This window comes from Bos taurus, chromosome 9 (genome assembly GCF_002263795.3).
Source record: "Bos taurus isolate L1 Dominette 01449 registration number 42190680 breed Hereford chromosome 9, ARS-UCD2.0, whole genome shotgun sequence".
In the NCBI taxonomy this organism is placed as follows: domain Eukaryota; kingdom Metazoa; phylum Chordata; class Mammalia; order Artiodactyla; family Bovidae; genus Bos; species Bos taurus.
The window spans coordinates 44,692,473-44,711,313 of NC_037336.1; the positions used below are offsets into that span (position 1 = coordinate 44,692,473).

General features: G+C 41.7%; 1 protein-coding gene across 1 annotated transcript in view; it reads left to right on the plus strand.

Annotated features, from left to right (window-relative positions):
* The window catches only part of PREP (prolyl endopeptidase), a 132,144-nt gene extending 116,299 nt beyond the window's left edge, over positions 1–15,845 (plus strand). The window contains 3 exon segments of the mRNA NM_174772.1: positions 2,545–2,676; positions 11,585–11,741; positions 15,380–15,845. Of these exon segments, the coding sequence (NP_777197.1) occupies positions 2,545–2,676; positions 11,585–11,741; positions 15,380–15,674 (584 nt within the window). The 3' untranslated portion in view covers positions 15,675–15,845.
* Positions 15,846–18,841: the final 2,996 nt, after the last annotated feature.

Below are 18,841 nucleotides of genomic sequence, written 5' to 3' on the forward strand. Positions count from 1 at the left end.
TTTAAAGCCCTGTCTTTTCCTTTTCTCTCTATATGGAGCATGCCCTGTCTCCCAGGCTTGTGTGTATCTGAAATGTATAGACAAATCAATAACTTGCAGAAGATGCTCTTCCCTTACCTGATGCCTGTGTTTGGGGGAGGCACCTTCACTCCCCTCTCGACATCAGCCATCATGTAGAAGACAGTCTGCAGGCCTGAGGGCGGACCCCAGTGCCTGGGCTTGATGGGGCAGCACCAGGCAAGGGGACCCTTCTTCCACAGGAAGAACATCCAAGACCACCCTTCAGATCCATAAACCCACTGTTCTTCTCTGCCTCCTGAGGCCAGAGGCTCTGGTGTGCTGCATCAAATCAGATCAACAAAGATGAGGGTAGATCTGTAAAGAGAATTCTTCCTAAGTAACTATTAGGTGTCAGGAGGCAGGAAAGGCCCAGAACTGACCACTAGGTCTTCAGCGCACACCCCCAAGGATCAATGTTAGACAGCAAACTATTTGAGCATCTTAGCAAGAGTGAATGTACCCAGTGAACACATGGGCCCCCAGCAGGTGGGCCAACTGCTGCCAGGTGTCATCCCTGAAGGCTTTATTGATTGTCATTGTATTTGAAACAGCATAGAATTTATTGTATAAGTTTAACTTGGACCTGATATTAGAGTTTAATTACACTAAAATCATACTGTGAAACTGTGATGACTAAGAAAAGGAGAATAAAAATAAAATCTCAACGTACCATGTTTGATTTATATCCCAAACCAATATGCTAAGTCTGGAGCCCTTGATTCACCTGATTTTCTGGTTTAAAACTTTTCATGTACACACTTAAACACCTACCTGCATGGACTCCTGACACTGTTGCCTTCTCAAAGGACCCAAGTTCTTCACCGTAAAATTCTTCTGTTCCTTAGGTGGTCCATGGAGCTCTGTTAGGGAAGAGTGCCTCCCCTGGTCTTCATCAACTTTCTTATCTCTGTATTAAATATAACCAAGTTATTTTCCAAAAGCCTTGTGGGGAGGGAAGTTTGCAGCTTGACTGAAGCTGAAAGTTGCTTACCTGTGTTTAGATTGATCATAGACTTTCTCCCAATTTAGGCAGTGAAAGGACCCCAAATGGACCTTTTCAGTTAGACGCTATCATATTGAACATTGATAAATCTAGATTCCATTCTGTTAATTGAGTTTTAAAATTTAATGCCCTTTAAAAAATATAGTCATATATCCAAAAGTATATTATTCCTGGAAACTAAGTTATCCTAGCCATTCTAATTCACTGATAATTTCTTATTAAAATCTTAATAACATTTGTTTTGATATGAAAAAATTTCTTCAGTAGCACTGCTTCATCCTTAATTGAATTTCTGCAAAAATGGTTATATTTAATCTCAAATATCTAATCAGATCTATGTCTGCTTTATGTTCATTTCATAGGCAGTTATTTCAGGTATCCATTCCTTTGAGAGCATGACTTTGAGTTTTGGCCTTTATTTTTAGATATTCTAAGACCTTACAGATGTTCCTCTCTTAATGGGTTCATTTGGCTACGAGAAAGCTGAGATTCTCTGGGGAGATGTTTGAGATCCTCTTCATTCAAGACTAGAGAGAAAAAAAAAACTAGAGAAACTAGGGATTTCCCTGGTGGTCCAATGGTTAAGACTCTGCGGTTCTGCTGAAGCAGGGCATGAGTTCAGTCCTTGGCAGGGGAACCCCGACCCTGCATGCTGCAGGGCCGACAAAGACTAAAACTAATAAGCTACTTTGTGCAGCAACATTCCCCCACCTAATCACCGAATTCCTACTTGTGTTTGTGAGTCACTCAGTCGTGTCGGACTCTGCGACCCTATGGAGTATAGCCCTCCAGGCTCTTCTCTACATGGGGTTCTCCAGGCAAGAATACTGGAGTGGGTTGCCATTCCCTTCTCCAAATTCCTACTTAAGTACTTGAATAAATAGCCGAGCGCAAAATTGGAGAGCTTTAGTTCTCAAAATCACTTACCCATCTCAAAGTCCTGCAGAGAGGAGAGGTAAGACATGAGCCTGTCTGTGCAGAGCACTTTCATCTTCCCAGGGAAGAGGCAGTGAGCTCACCTCCATCGTCACATACTCTGTGGAGCCCATGGAGGACTCAGTTCTGCTCCAAGTCGTGTGTCAGTGAGTCCAGCTCCTCCCAGAACACAAGTTCGTGTTGATGACATGCTTTCTCGTTTTTATTCTCATGGTTGTCTGACATCATAACAGATCATCTGTTCCCATCTGTTCCCTTTGGGGCATTTGCCTTTTAAGTTCTAAGAGATTTTAGAAAAATACAAAGGCACCGTATGGATTAGCAGTTGTGGTACTGATGATGGATTTCCATAGTGCATAAATTGAGGCATTTTTCTAAATGTAGTGTGAGCTCATTGTGTTTAAGTTGATCAGTAGTTGAAACTATGCCTTATCATCATTTGAATTCCTCATCCTTGAATTCCTTTTGCTGATTTTTCTTTCTTTTTTTTTTTTTTTTTTTAGTATTTTGTTAATTAACTTATCTTTCACTTTGGCACATTATAGGTGGTATCTTGGCCAACAAACAAAACTGCTTTGATGACTTTCAGTGTGCTGCTGAATATCTTATCAAGGAAGGTTACACGTCTCCCAAGAGGCTGACTATTAATGGAGGTTCAAATGGAGGCCTCTTAGTAGGTGAGAACTGGGTGTATTCATTGTACTTTACTAGTTAACTCTTGGAGTTTTCAGGAGTTTGGGCTTTGCTTACTTTGGGCTCGTGGATGGTAGCAGTGGTACAGGAAAAGCAAAACCTGCTTGTATTTGGGTATCTAATAAATGACAGTATGAAGATGCAACTACTGACTCAGCTCATCAGAGCTGAAAAGCCATTCCTCCTCCCTGTTCTGAGCTCTTCTGGACCACAGTTCTCACCCTCCCCTGGGCGGGACTCCCTTCCCACAGACCAAGCCCACAAGTCTCGAGAGTTAAGGCAGCACAGGACTGAATCAAATACCACCCCTCTGACTATGCTACCCACCTGTGATCATTAGGTATAAATGCCAGTTGAATACCTAATGCCATGGGATGCTAAACGCTGTGGGTGCAGAGAAAGAAGTCATAAAGGAAAATGAGGTCCATGCAAAGACAGATCCACAGCTTAAAAATAATGAAATAGCCACATAGTTTACCCTTGCTGAGCACCTTGTGTGCCAGGCCCAGTGCTGAGCCCTTGACGTGCATGCAGCCTGGGAGATGGGCTCTGAGAGGCAGAGTAGCTTGCTAGTGTGGTGGTGATGCTGGGGTTGATGATTAGCACCATGGTTTTAGATTCTGCTCTTTTAACCTCTATGTGGCACTGCCTCTAAGTAGATTTTCCAATTTTTTGGTAGTTAATGAAATTTCACTTTGCTTTTGTCTCTCAGCAGTACTTAACTCTGCAGTGGACATTTATAGTGGGCCTGACCTCTGCTTGCTGGGTCCTACCTCCAGTGTCACTAGGAGATGAGGGGTCATTTTACAAATGTAGATCAGCTTAAAGAGACTCAACCTAAAAAGCACATGTGACAGTTTTCAGCTTTCAATTCTGTTCTCAGGGGATTTTGACATTCACTGTTTCCTTGTCTTTGAAATATACTGATTCGTGTTAAAACCTGAATTCCTGCCCTTACTTTTCTACCCCAATATAATATAGACTTGGAAAAAAACATTTTCCCATGGAGGTAAAATGTATATGTCCAAAATAATTTGTTTAAATTTGAAAAGGGTAGAGATGTGGCCAAGATGGCGAGCCTTTGAGCCATGGGCACACCAAAATTAACAACTATTTACAGAACAACTACGAGAACAACCTGAAGACTAACAGACTAACATTTTCTACAACTGAGGATACAAAGAAGGAACCACAATGAGATGGGTAAGGAGGGGCAGATGCATAGTACAGTCAAGACCTACAACCTCAGGCAGGCAGCCCACAAATGGGAGGATAATCACAACTGCAGGATAATCCTTCCCAAAGAGAGAGAGGTTCAAGACCCACAGAAGGTTCCCCAGTCTAGAGACCCCTCACCAGGAAGACAAGCCCCCAGAACATCTGGCTATGATCTTCCTTTCAGGAGAGCCAGAGGGCTGTGGGAGATAGAGACTCCACTCTTAGAGTGCACACAAAATCTCACATGCTCTGAACCCCGGCATATGGGCAATGATTTGAAAGGAGCCTGGTCAAATTTCCTTGCTAATCTGGGAGAGCCTCCCAGAGGGCCAGGAGGCAACTGGGACTCCTAGTGGGGACACAGATGCTGGGGGTACCCATTTGGGGGAACTTATTTGACCACAAGGACACTGGTGCTGAGAAGCACCATTTTGGAGTTCCCCCCCTGGCTACCATCAGCACTCTACCCACCAGCAGACTGGCACCAGCTCTGCTCATGCACATACCAGGCCTTGCCTGCCAGCATACCGAAAGTAGTTGGCCCTGCCACCACAGAAGGCCACACAGCCTACAGAAGAGGCACCCTACACCATGTGACGGGTCACCACATGGGAGTCTGCTGCTCTTGTGGAACATCAGCTACATGGGGGTACTTGGCCAAGCTCAGTACACATAACCAACCCACCTCATACACAGAGACAAACAGAGAATTAGGTGAAATGAAAAGACAGAACTATGTTCTAAACTAAGGAGGCAAGATAAAACCCCTAGAAGAAGAACTAAGCAAAGTGGAGATAAGCAGTCTTATCCAATAAAGAGCTCAAGGTAATGATCATAAAGATGCTCCACAAACTCAGGAGAAGAATGGATGAACATGGTGAGAAGTCTAACAGTTAGAAAATAAAAAGAAGAGCCAAAAAGAGGTGAAGACTACAATAACTGAAATTAAAAATGTATATATGTATACTAGCAGGAATCAACAGCAGAGAAGGCAATGGCACCCCACTCCAGTACTCTTGCCTGGAGAATCCCAGGGACGGGGGAGCCTGGTAGGTTGCCATCTGTGGGGTCGCACAGAGTCGGACACGACTGAAGTGACTTAGCAGCAGCAGCAGCAGGAATCAACAATAGATTAGATGATACAGAGGAATGGATCAGAGACATGGAAAACAGAATAATGAAAATCATACAAGCTGAACAGAAAAAAACAGTTCTAAAAAAAATGAGAACTTCAAAAACAAACTTACAGTTATTAGAGGAAAAAGGGGAGGCAGGGATAAGTTAGGAGTGTGGGATTAACAAAGACACACTACTATATATAAGTAATCAGCAAGGACCTACTGTATAGCACAGGGAACATATGTTCTATAATAACCTATGTGGAAAAGAATCTGAAAAAGAATGGATATGTGTATATGTATATGTGAATCACTTTGCTGTACACCTAAAATACACACAACATTGTAAATTAACTATAGTATAAAATAAAATGTTAAAAAACATACTTATGCACCCAACATAGAAGTATCTAAATGTATAAGGCAAATATTGATGACATAAAGGGAGAAACCGAAGAGTAAAACAATAACAGGAGGCTTTAATATTCGATTTACTTCGATGGATAGACATTCCAGACAGAAAATCATTAAGGAAATACTGACTTTAAAGATACATTAGTTTAGATAGAATAAATGGATTAAGAACATTCTATCCAAAAGCATCAGAATACACATTCTTTTCAAGTGCACATGGATCATTCTCCAGGATAGATCATATGCTATGCCACTAAATACATCTGAATAAATTTAAGAAGGTTGAAATTACATCAAGCATCTTTTCCAACCACAACAGTGTGAGATTAGACATCAACTACAAGGAAAAACTGCAAAAGACAAACAGAGACTAAACAATATGGTACTGAGCAACCAGTGGGTCACTGATAAAGAGAAAATTAAGAAGTACTTAGAGACAAATGAAAATGGAATCTAACCTAACACCTAAAGTGACTACAATAATAAAAATTAGAGCAGTAAAAGAGACAAAAACAGTACAAAAGATCGATAAAACTAAGAGCTGTTTCTTTGAGACGATGAAAAAATTTTATTAGACTTTTACCAGACTCATCAAGAAAAACAGAGAGGGCCCAAAGAAAATCAGAGATGAAAGAGAAATCACATCCAACACCATAAAAATGCAAAGGATACTAAGATACTATGAATAATTAGTCACAATAAAGTGGACAACCTAGAAGAAATGGATAAGTTCCTAGAAACTTACAATCTCCCAAGACTGAATCAGGAAAAAAATATCAACAGACCAATTACCAGTAATGAAGTTGAATCAGTAAATTAAATTAAAAAGAAAACTCCCAGCAAACAAAGAGTCCAGGACCAGATGTCTTCACGGGTGAATTCTATGAAACATTTAGAGAAAAGTTAACACCTGTCTTCTCAAACTGTTCCAGAAAACTGAAGAGGAAGGAGCACTTCTGAACTCATTTTACAAGGTCAGCATCACCCTGATATTAAAACCAAAGATACCACACACAAAAAAAGAAAATTGCAGGCCAATATCATTGATAAACACAGATATACACACTATGATCAAGTAGGATTTATCTCAGGGATGTAAGGATGGTTCAATATCTTTTGACAAAATTCTACATCCATTCGTGATTAAGAACTCTTAACAAAATGGGTATAGAGGAACACATCTCAACATAATAAAGGCCATGTATGACAAGTGCTAATATCATACTCAACAGTGAAAAGCCAAAAGCATTTCCTCTAAGGTGAGGAACAAGAAAAGGGTCTTATTGAGACAAGAGAGTCACTCACCACTCCTGTTAACATTATATGGGAAGTCCTATCCACAACAGACAGGAAAAATAAACAAAAGTAATCCAAATTAGGAAAGGAGTCAAACTGCCACTGTTGGCAGGTGATATGGTACTGTATGCAGGGAATCCTAAAGACACCATCATAGAACTAAGTACGTTGCACAATATAAAATCAATATATAGAAATCTGTTGCATTTCTATACCTTAATAAATTGTCAGGAGAAATTAAGAAAACAGTCCCATTTAAAATTGCATCAAAAAGAATAAAATACCTAGTAATAAATCTAAACAAAGAGGTGAAAGACCTGTACACTGAAAATTGTTAAGACATGATGAAACTGAAGGTGACACAAACCAATTAAAAGATGTACTATGCTCATAGATTTGAAAGAGTTAATATTGTTAAAATCACCCTGCTGCCCTGCAATGTACAGAATCAGTGCAAATCCTATCAAAATATCGATGGCAATTTTGCAGAACTAAAATAAGAAACACAAAAGACCCCAAATAGCCAAAACAATATTGAAAAAGAAGAACAAAGCTAGAGGTATCATGTTCATTGATTTCAAACTGTACTGCAAAACTCTAGTTACCAAAACAGTATGGTACTGGCATAGAAACAGACATAAAGGTCAATGGAACAAAATAGAGAACCCCAAAATAAACCCACATATATAGTCAATCTACAACAAAGGAAGGAAGAATATACAGTGGGAAAAAGATAGCCTTGTCTATAAATGGTGTTGGGAAAACTAGACAGTTTCATGCAAAAGAGTCAAACTGGACTACTTTCTTGCATCGTATATGAAAATAAACTCAAAATATTTATAAAAACTGAAGCCATAAAACCCGTTGAAGAAACCATAAGCAGTACACTGAATTGGTCTTCATGAAATTGTTTTGGATATGTCTCCTCAGGCAAGGGAAACAAAAGCAGAACAAACAAATGGGACTGTAGCAACCTAATAAGCTTTTGCACAGTGAAGAAAACTACCAACAAAATGAAAAGGCAGCCTACTGAACCTGAGAAGGTATTTACAGACAATATGTCTGCTAAGAGCTTAATGTCCCCAATAGCCTAAGAACCCATAGAACTCAACACCAAAAACAGTTAACAATGAGCGGAGGGCCTAAGTAGACATTTTTCCAGAGAAGATACACTTACGGCCAATAGACACATGAAGATATGCTCAGTGTTATTAATCATCAAGGAAATGCAAATCAAAACCACAATGAGACACCGCCTCACATCTACCAGTAGGACTAGTATCCAAAGGACAACAAATAATCAGCGTTGACAAGGATGCAGCGAAAGGGAACCCTCACACACTGGTGGGAATGTAACTGTTCTCCACTATACGGAACAGGATGAAGGCTCCTTAAAAAGTAAAAATAGAGCAGCTGTATGATTCAGCAGTTCCACTTCTGGGCAGTTTTTTTCAAAGAAGTCAAAACCACTAATTCAAAAAGATATGTACCCTGATGTTCATTGTAGTATTATTCACAATGGCTAAGATATGAAAGCAACCTAAGTGTCCACTGATAAATTAATGGACAAAGAAGATTTATATGTATAATATACACACAGTGGAATATTACTCAGCCATAGAAAAGAATGAAATCATGCTATTTGCAACAACGTGAGTGGACCTAGAGGGTATCACGCTAAGTAAAATAAGTCAGAGAAAGACAGTTACCGTGTGATTTCACTTACATGAGAAATGTAAAAACACAGTTGAGCAAACAGACTAATAATAGATACAGAAAAATTATTGGCTGCCAGAGTGGAGTGGGATGGAAAGATGAGTGAAATAAATGAGGGCAATTGAGAGGTACAAACTCTGTGATAAAATATCTCAGAGATATACTATACAGACAGGGAATATAGTCAGTATTTAAAACCTTTGTGTGATGAGATGGTAACTAGGCTTATGGTGATCATTTTGTGATGCATAAAAATACCAAATCGCTGTTTTACACCTGAGACTAATACACTTTATGTCAGTTATACTATAATTTAAAGAAAAAATAAATTGAGAAAGGATGTGGATAATATTCTTAAATACCAAATAACCACAAATTTATCTATTCAACAAATATGTACTGAGCAAGTGCTGGGCATTTTTTCAGATACTGGAAATATGTCGGCAAATGAAACAGACAACACCTTCATGGAGCTTTCATTCTAGTTGGTTGAGGCAGGCGACATGACATGCCTAAGGCCAGCATGCGGCCCGGAGACCCGTGTCTGCGGCTAGGCACAGCGAGCAAGGGCGAGTGATGGGAGAGGTCAGGGATGGTGGGAACCTACACCAGGCAGGACCTCACCGCTGTCAGAGAGAACACAGTTTACTCTGAAATGAGAAGCCTTTGGTGAGTTTTGAGCAGAGAAGTGGCATATAACTTGACATGTTTTAAAGTCAGGATCATGGATTGATCCATTGCTATGTCAGGGTAGGCAGAAGAGGCAAGGACAGAAAAGCAGGAGACCAGCTAGGTGGCTTCTGTCTCAGTGAGAGAAGATGCTGGCACGGACCTGGGTGTGATGATGGAAGTAATAAGTGATCTGATTCTTAGTATATTTTGAATTTGAGCCAACTAAGTTTTCATATGAATTAAACAAGTATTAATATAAAAGAAAGAACAACTTAGGGTGATCTAAACTATTTAATGGGATGTTGAAAGTTGTTGATTTTACTAGTGGGAGAATTGTGTTGTAATTTACTGGTTCATCCAATAAGTCCATTTTTGGAGTTGTATTTTCAGGAATTGGTTTATGCCTTTTAATAAACCAGGTCCTTTATGGGACCTTCAGAGATAGAGTTTGTCCATCAAGATGCTAAAGTGCTTCTTTAAAAGAACATCTTCCTGCCCCTCCCATCTCTGAGTGGGGAGGAGAAGATCTAGGACTCAGAACTTGGTATCTGAATAAGCACTGACATCTAAACTGCAGTGGGAACTCATTCTTGCCAGAGGCAGGAAAAGTTCACATCTCTTGACTAACTCCTAGTCATGCCGGCTTCGACGTTGCTTCCTCCCAGAGCCTCCCCAACTTCATTATGCTGGCCTACACCCTTCTTCTGTAGTGCCCGCACTTTCTCAACGAAGTGAATGCCACACTGTAATTGCCCATTCACTTCTTTTATCTTTCCCACTAAATTATTCACGGACATATCCCCAGGCCCCATGCCTAGTACAAGGCACATGGCAGATGTTCAATAAACATTTATTGAATTACCAAAAAAATAATTTTTTTTAAGTATACAAAGAAGAGCATTTTTAAAACAGGACAAGAAAATATGTCAGTATCTGACAGAGCTCGGAACGGGGTCTTAGGCTCTGTTCTGCTTCGAGCTATACCTGTATCAACTGTTGCTGTTTACAACACTTCTGATGCCAAATGCAGGAAGGGGTTGGGGGGTGGGTCCCACACCAACCAATACTCCCAGCTCTCCAGACACCAACTGGGTGTCGCACAATTCAGTTCCATTCTGACACTACCCAGAGTTAGCACAGACCCATAGGACAGTCCCCACTGCAGACACCAATCACAAGTCCTGGACTTCTCATATTACTGATTGATTGCTATAAATTGGGGTTTCCCAGGTCCCCCTCCTCGAGTTAAATAATTTGATAGAACTCAGGAACATTCTTAGGGCTTCCCTGATAGCTCAGGTGGTAAAGAATCTGCCTGCAATGCAGGAGATCCCAGTTCAATTCCTGGGTCAGGAAGATCCACTGGAGAAGGGATAGGCTACCCACTCCAGTATTCTTGGGCTTCCCTTGTGGCTTAGCTGGTAAAGAATCTGCCCTCAATGCAGGAGACCTGGGTTCAATCCCTGGGTTAGGAAGATCCCTTGGAGAAGGGAAAGGCTACCCACTCCAGTATTCTAGCCTGGAGAACTCCATGGACTGTATAGTCCATGGCGTCACAAAGAGATGGACATGACTAAGTGACTTTCACTTTCAGGACCACTCTTATATTTACCAGTTTGTTATAAAGGATAAAACTTGGGAACAAGTCAGAGGAGCTGTATAGCTGGGGCAGGTGCGTGCCAAGCCTCCATGCCCTGCTAGTGCACCACGGTCCCAGCACCTCCATGTGTTCACCAACCCAGGAGCTCTCAAACTCCATTGGTTTTTATGAAGGTTCTGTTATACAGGCTAGATTGATTAAATCAGTAGCCATGAATCACTATCTCCAGCCCCGCTGCTCTCCCCAGACGTCAGGGGTGGAACCCAAAGATCCAATCCTCCTATCACATGGTTGGTTCCTTGGTCAACCAGCCCCCATCCTGAAGCTGTCTAGGAACCCAGAAAGAGCTGCCTCATTAGCATGAACTCAGATATGGTTGAGAGGCATTAGTTATGAATTATGAAAAATACTGCTCTCACCTTGTCACTCAGGAAACTCGCAAGGGTTTTAGATCTGTTCTAGGAACCAGGGACGAAGATTAAATAGGTATTTCTTACTCTGTCACAATATCACAGGCTAGTTTTGAGATCCCACATAAGTTTGTTAATATCCTGCATCACCTGTGAAAGCAGCTAGGGATGGGAGCAGCACAGATTTTACAGAACGTCCAAGAGGTTTTCATGAAGAGTTACGTGTCCACTACTGATGAAAATATTCCACCCCTCGGATATATACTAGAAGCTGGGGAAAGCTTGTAGACTCTTGGGCAAGTGATTTCTGATAGTTTCTTCCTGTGCTATTGGGAAAAAAGACCATCAGGATTCAGAAAACATTTAAGTGTTGTTTTGTTCTCTTTCGGTTTTGTTTATGACAGATGTTTAACGATGGGCGACCTGCTTTTTCTATCTTGATTTTTAGCTACCTGTGCCAATCAGCGTCCTGACCTCTTTGGTTGTGTTATTGCCCAAGTTGGAGTAATGGACATGCTGAAGTTCCATAAGTATACCATTGGCCACGCCTGGACGACTGATTATGGGTGCTCAGACAACAAACAACATTTTGAATGGCTTATCAAGTAAGGTTTTGATTCATATTGATGTATTTGTGTTGCTAACGATTTGATGTCAGAATACTGAACATAGTCAAAAGGGAATGTTTGACTGTCCCCTTCAGTATCTCATGTTTACAAGGAATTCACTGCAAAAGTAGGCTACGTGGATGGGGATACTTATCTGTCTTCCTAGTTCTGATCTGGTCTTGAACAAAAATAACAAGGATGTGATGGCAGAATTCTAAAGACAGTCCCCCAGGATTCCTGTCCCCCCTGGTTCTTCAGTGGTTGACTGATCTATGGACCGCTCTGCAGGGACTTTGCAGATTAAATGAAGATTACTAATCAGCTGACCAGAATGGAAAAATTGTCCTGGATTATCAAGAGGGCCTAATCTAATGACAAACCCTTAAAGGCAGGACACTGTCTCTGGCGAGAAGAGTCAGGGATGCAGCAGAAAAGATGAGAGAAACTGGAAGCACGAGGAGACCCAGACCCACCATTGCTGGCTTTGAAAATGGAGGAAGGGGGCCTTTACAAGCTGATATCACCCCCAACCAACAGCTGGCAAAGAAATGAGGACCTCAGTCCTACAGCCTTGTGGAGCTGAATTCTGCCAACAACTGAAATGAGTCCAGAAGTAGATTTTTCCCTAGAACTTCTTAATAAGTGCCCAGCTAGCCAACAACTTAACTTCAACCTTGAGACAGCCAGAGAACCCAGGCAAACCAACTCAGACTTCTGACTTATTATGAGATGAGAAATCTGTGTGGTTTTTGTTGAGCCAGCAATTAAAAACTAATTTTTAAAAAGGTATCATTATAACATTATATATATATGTGTATATATAGGCTTCTTTTTCTCAATTAAAAAATAAGGAAATAGGACTATATGCAATTACTACTGCTGCTGCTAAGTTGCGTCAGTCGTGTCTGACTCTGTGCGACCCCATAGACGGCAGCCCACCAGGCTCCCCTGTCCCCGGGACTCTCCAGGCAAGAACACTGGAGTGGGTTGCCATTTCCTTCTCCAGTGCATGAAAGTGAAAAGTGAAAGTGAAGTCGCTCAGTCATGTCTGACTCTTAGCGACCCCATGGACTGCAGCCCACCAGGCTCCTCCATCCATGGGATTTTCCAGGCAAAAATACTAGAGTGGGGTGCCATTTCCTTCTCCAGGGAATTTCCCTGACCCAGTGTTGGAACCCACATCTCCTGCCTTGGTAAGTGGATTCTTTCCCACTGAGCCACCTGGGAAGCCCATATTTGAAACTACTGCATTATTGAAATATTTATATCCCTCAACCACTTCGGCGATAACGGTGAGAAAATGGCAAACATCTAGATTCTCAAGACTGTAAGCTGCATTCTTCTTTGGCTCTTGATTCTGTTTACTTCCCGCAGCAGGGATCTGGGGAGTTTTACCAGCGGTATTAAGGGACTGCCCTTGGAATAGCATCAGGAGCCTGTGTCCCCTGTCCCAGTCTTCTCAGTCAACTATAGATTTTGATACAATAACTTCATTTCTCAAGTCAGGTTTTTTTTCCTTCATTTGATGTGCTTTGTATGGCTAGTTCTCCACTTAGATATTTGGCTAAAATGACTTGGATTTTTTTTAATTGAATACTTTCAAACTACTAAATTCTGTTCTGTAGGAGGGGGAAAAGTTTAACTTTAAAAATATACAAGTAACCCCACTGACACATCCTGGTGAAAGCTGAATATCTGAAGGAGTCATAGTTCAAATTAACTTAGAGAAAATAGGCACTTCGGGAGTGAGGTCCCATTTGTACTCAGTTGAAAAGACTGAATTAATTGTATGTTGAAGGCAACAAAATAGTCACTGGATCCCAATACTTCTAAAATTAATTTGAAAGCAATAAAAGAGAGTTCTTAATATTTTTTCTGTCAAGACATCAGTGATACTCCTATTTCAGACCTTAATTTTTCCAGCCTAGTACTCACAGGGCTGCATGTCCTCTCATCTGCATCCAGGTGAGCAGAGAACTGAATCCACTATACTGGAGGGGATCCCCCCGAAAAAAGATCTAGATTTCGAAGTTTGTCAATAGCTGGGATAAATAAAGCCTAACAGACTTTTTTTTTTCCTACAGAACTTCTCAGAATCTTTAATACATAGATGTGGTATGTGAATCTTGAGGTAGAGAGAGGTGTTATTCGTAAAAAGACTTTCAAGCTTGTTTTCCCACAGAACTAATCCTTATCTGGAGGACCAGGGTTGATCCAAAAATCCTCTGAAGTGAGATCAGAAAACAGATCCATTGTCACCCCCATCTTACCTGTTAGGAGACTAAACCCCAGAAGATTTTAGTCTTGACCTGGTTAACTGAGCAGAAATTTTACTATTTTTGCCTTTTCACTCTACAAAATAAAACTCTACTAAAATAGTTTATCCATTAATACTGAACACTGCAAAATAAGACAGCCTTATTCACTAAAAAGTAAAGAAGAAATACTCAAGAGATTTCTTTCACTTTACTTAATTAGCATCAAGCATTTAATCTGACTGTACTTAGTTTTTAAAAACCTTTTGTTAACTGCAAATTTATCTTGTGCTTCAGAAGGTTCCTCCAACACTAACTTTCTCACCATTGGCCAAGGTCAGTTTCTGCTGGACTGTGAGCCAGCAGGTCAGCGGCCCAGCTCAGGTTCTCTGTTTTCAGACAGAAACTAGGCCCGGGGCGGGGGACCTGTGTTCTTCCTAAGTCTATCAAGCTGAGATCAGAATAAAGATTTTATAGATACCAAACAGGCAGAAAGCTGCCGGACACTGTGGACTTCAAATTCTTCAACAAAAGAAAGGCTTGCACCTATTATATCCATAGTTAGTGATTTAAAAGAACAATCAGCAAGATGGGAGTCAGGAACTAAGAGATACAAACTACTGTGTATAAAATGAATAAGCTGCAAGGATGTGCTGTACAGCACAGGCAATAAAGCCATTATTTTATAACTTTAATTGAAGTATAATCTCTAAGAATATATTGAATTACCTGAAACTAATATTGTAAATCAACTATGAGTGAGTGAATTCGCCCAGTCGTGTCTGACTCTTTGCAACCCCATGGACTGTAGCCTACCAGGCTCCTCCATCCATGTGATTTTCCAGGCAAGAATACTGGAGTGGGTTGCCATTTCCTTCTCCAGAAGATCTTCCCAACCCAGGGATTGAACCCAGGTCTCCCACATTGTAGGCAGACGCTTTACCGTCTGAGCCACCAGGGAAGTCAGTATCAACTATACTTCAATTTAAAATGTTTTCTCATGTAATAATAAAGGGACAACCAGTCCACTTTGTTGCAGTGAAAAATTCAGCCTGAAGAATATGAAAATATTCACCTCAAGACAATCAGTTTGCATATAGTTTGGGTTGTTCCAGCAGCCCTGTGAGTTTCTTTCTTACACAGTCTTCCAAAGTGGGGACCAGATAAATAACAGGGCTCCCCAGCCTCCAATAGCCCTGGCCAGTCACAGCCCACCAATGTCTGCAGTGGTCACCCGGTCACCCAGGGACCAGCTGGTCACAGTCCTCACTGCTGATGAACGACACAGGTATCTGTGCCCACCAGTCCCGTGACTAACCTAGTGGAAACGCACAGCTCTCATTTTGATACCTGGCCTCACGGAATGCCTTTGCCTTTCAGATATTCTCCACTGCACAACGTGAAGCTGCCAGAGGCAGACGACATCCAGTACCCGTCCATGCTTCTCCTCACCGCAGACCATGATGACCGCGTGGTCCCGCTTCACTCCCTCAAGTTCATCGCCACCCTTCAGCACCTCGTGGGCCGCAGCCGGAAGCAGAACAACCCCCTGCTTATCCATGTGGACACCAAGGCGGGCCATGGGGCCGGGAAGCCCACAGCCAAAGTGATAGAAGAAGTCTCAGACATGTTTGCATTCATAGCACGCTGCCTGAACATCGACTGGATTCAGTAAATGGCATCTCTTTCTTCCTCCTCCGCCGCAGAAAACCTCAAGGGCTCTCACACCATTAAACCGAGAAACCACTGGGCGCAGCGCCTCCCCACATAAACACTATTCTGCACCCACGGGCTGCAGTTGACCAGAACTGCTGCAGGAATTTTATCTTTTCTAGGCTTCTCCTTTTTAGCAGGCCCTTGGCATTTCTTTCTCCACCCTGTGCAGGCACATGTTTTAAAAGGGGGGGGAAAAAGGCATGTTTGGATACATAGCTAATGGCAGCGAACACATTGTGAACATTAGATTGCTGAACTCAGAGTCGTAGTCGGGCATACTTCATATAGAGCACCTCAATGAAATTTGCTTCTATAACCGTAACCAGTGTACCTTTAAATAAATGTGAGAATTGTTCTCATAAAAAGAGACTTCTTTCCAACAATAATAAATGTTATTTAAGAATGGGAGGTTTTTCTCTGGTTCCTTTGTATTGAGTGGCGACCCCAGAACTGCCATCCTTCTGCATGCATCATGTCACTTCTCTTTGGGAATAAGCAGTGAAGTCAGACTGTCAGCCCTGTGCTGAGGCTGAGTGCGTCCACCCAGCTCCCTCGTTTGTGCTGAGGAGGCTGTTAGAGGCAGCTCGCTGGCTTACGTGTTACCCCCTCAGAGAGCTGATCCAGGCTCATCTGGTTTGGATGCCCCCTAAAAATCATTGGACCTAGGATTATTCACCTATTTGTCTGTCAGTTTGGTTACAGAGTATTCCTGGGAATCATAGTATAGAGGTTCATAAACAAAGAGACCACATGAGTGAATGGTCCAAACATATGTTATAATCAGAAATCTCAGCAACTGCCAAGCACTTCTTACCCCATAGACTACTTCCTGGAAATAAAACCAGTAATACTTTTTTAAAAGTTTTGGTGTCTCCCCAACCTTAAATCTTCAAGAGAAAGATAGACCATTCTTCAAACTTGTCCACATAAGGCATTTTGGGGAATATTTCATGAAATACCATTCCTTTGGGTATCATTTTGGGAAGCAGTAATCTAATTTATGAAAAAAAAAAAAAAAAAACAGCTTCTTTGTCTTGCTTCATCTAATATCACAAAAGTTAATTACTATTTGTATAAAATAACCTTAAAAGATTACTTCATTGATAGCTTGTTCTTTCTCAGGTAAGTGCTATCTTCCAAAGTATACATATGTGTGCTTCTCCTGAGATCTCTACCTCTCAAACTGGTCTATGCCTGTCATTACATACAAGTACAGTTGAAATGTGGCTACATGTTTCGGCTTTTCTGGAGTCATGTTTTCTATTATTATTTGTTTAAATAAGCACTGCATATAATGCAGCTGTCACTGACAATATGATTATAAGCCACCCCCACCGCCCCACCCATCGCCAGAGAAGAAGGGTGCCAGTAGCCAGCAATGCATGCAGGGCCTGAGAGCAGCAGCAGCTACCTGCAGGGATGCTAACACTAGCTGACTGCCATGTTACCGTGTAACTGCGACCAATGTGACAGAAAAAAAAAAAAAAAAAGTATAGATTAGCTAAAGCAGCCTTTATCCTAGACCAGCCGGGTCATTTGAGGTGCAGGCAGCCAAGATGTACCCATTCAAGTTCAGAGCATTTTCAAGTTTGCCCAGAATCCACTTTCCCACTGAGGTTTTCTTCTTAACAGCAGAAACGGGAAGTATAATGTGTAGAGTCTTAGCTTCAGAAGAAATCAGGCCCAGGTTCAAATCCCAACTGTCCTTTAGTAACTGGTGATTATGAGGAATAAACAAGCTAATACAAGTGCCTAGCATATAACTGGACTCCATTTGGGAGTTCTCTTTCCCAAGCTGATTTTCATTTCTAGAGTTTAGCTGGGCAGCTGAGCCCACAAACTGAAGGTAGCTTTTTAAAACCTAAAATGCTGGATGACTTAGAGGCTGGGCTCCTCTCTGGGTCTCAGGGTGTCTTCCCTATTAGACATCACCTCTATATCCTATATTCTGTCCCTCTGCTCTGTCTTATGTTGTTCTATGGTGTTTTGAGGAAAAAGTCACATACATTGTCCAGGCAGTCTGCCTCGTCCCAGGGCCTTGAAAACACTCCAAGGGCATTTGCTACCTTAGTAAGATAAAGTCACATTTATGATGTTTATTATGTATGCACTTAGAATATTGTAAAACTTTGCAATTAGTCATGTTTCTTAATGCTCCCACTAAAGCTTAGGCAGTTACACAAAAATGGTGGAGCTGCTAGTATGAAAACTTACATTTCAACTAAGAAAGTGTCACCAATCACTCCATGTTTATCAGATAATTTTACCAGCCTTGGGGATTTCCCCGGGAAGACCACAGAGCTGATGCCCAGAAAGCTTACAGAGCCTCAGAGATGAGTTACCTTGAGGCCGGGAAGCTGTCAGAAGGCCACAGGTCGGACTGCAAGAAGGTCGGCAGCCAGGCCAATAGGAATGAGGACTGATACCAATGAGTAAGAATACTGAGCTGTGTTTGCATCCATTCAAATTCTAGAGGCTGGGAGTGCAAAGAAAAAAAGTCCTGCCCTGACGAAGCTGACACTTCAGTGGGAGGAGACAGATGATAAACTGCCTCATTTAATCCCCTGTGCTCAAAGCATTCCAGGTGTGCAGAGATGTTTGTCCTCAAACATAAAACCACATACTACCATTACCCCCACTTAGCAAAGGTCCAGCTTCCCCAGACAGGAAGTAAGCGGCAGAGCAGTGAACCCTGGCAGCAGGACAATGGAGACAGCACTCTTACCCACTAGCCTAGTAAGAAAATAGAAAAGCATGAGGGGTCCCATTCAAGACGGTGACTAGAAGGTCCTGAACTTACCTCCTCCCACAGACACATGTAATCGACAGTTACATACAGAACAATGTGTTTTGAAAGAAATCCAATAACTAGATGAGCAACCCCAACACATCAGATGAACGAGAAGAAACGCACATCAAACCAGGTAGGAGAGGCAGAGACAGTCTTTCTATACACCCCACCCCTGACATGGCCACCCACAGTCAGGAGGAAACCCACCACTCCAAGCTTCTCCATGACGAGAAAATGGTTTGGACCATTTATCAGGCACTCCAGCTTTTAAGACTTGCATCTAAGAGATAAGCCTCCAAAATATTTAGCTTTGAAAGCCAATGGGACTTGCATCC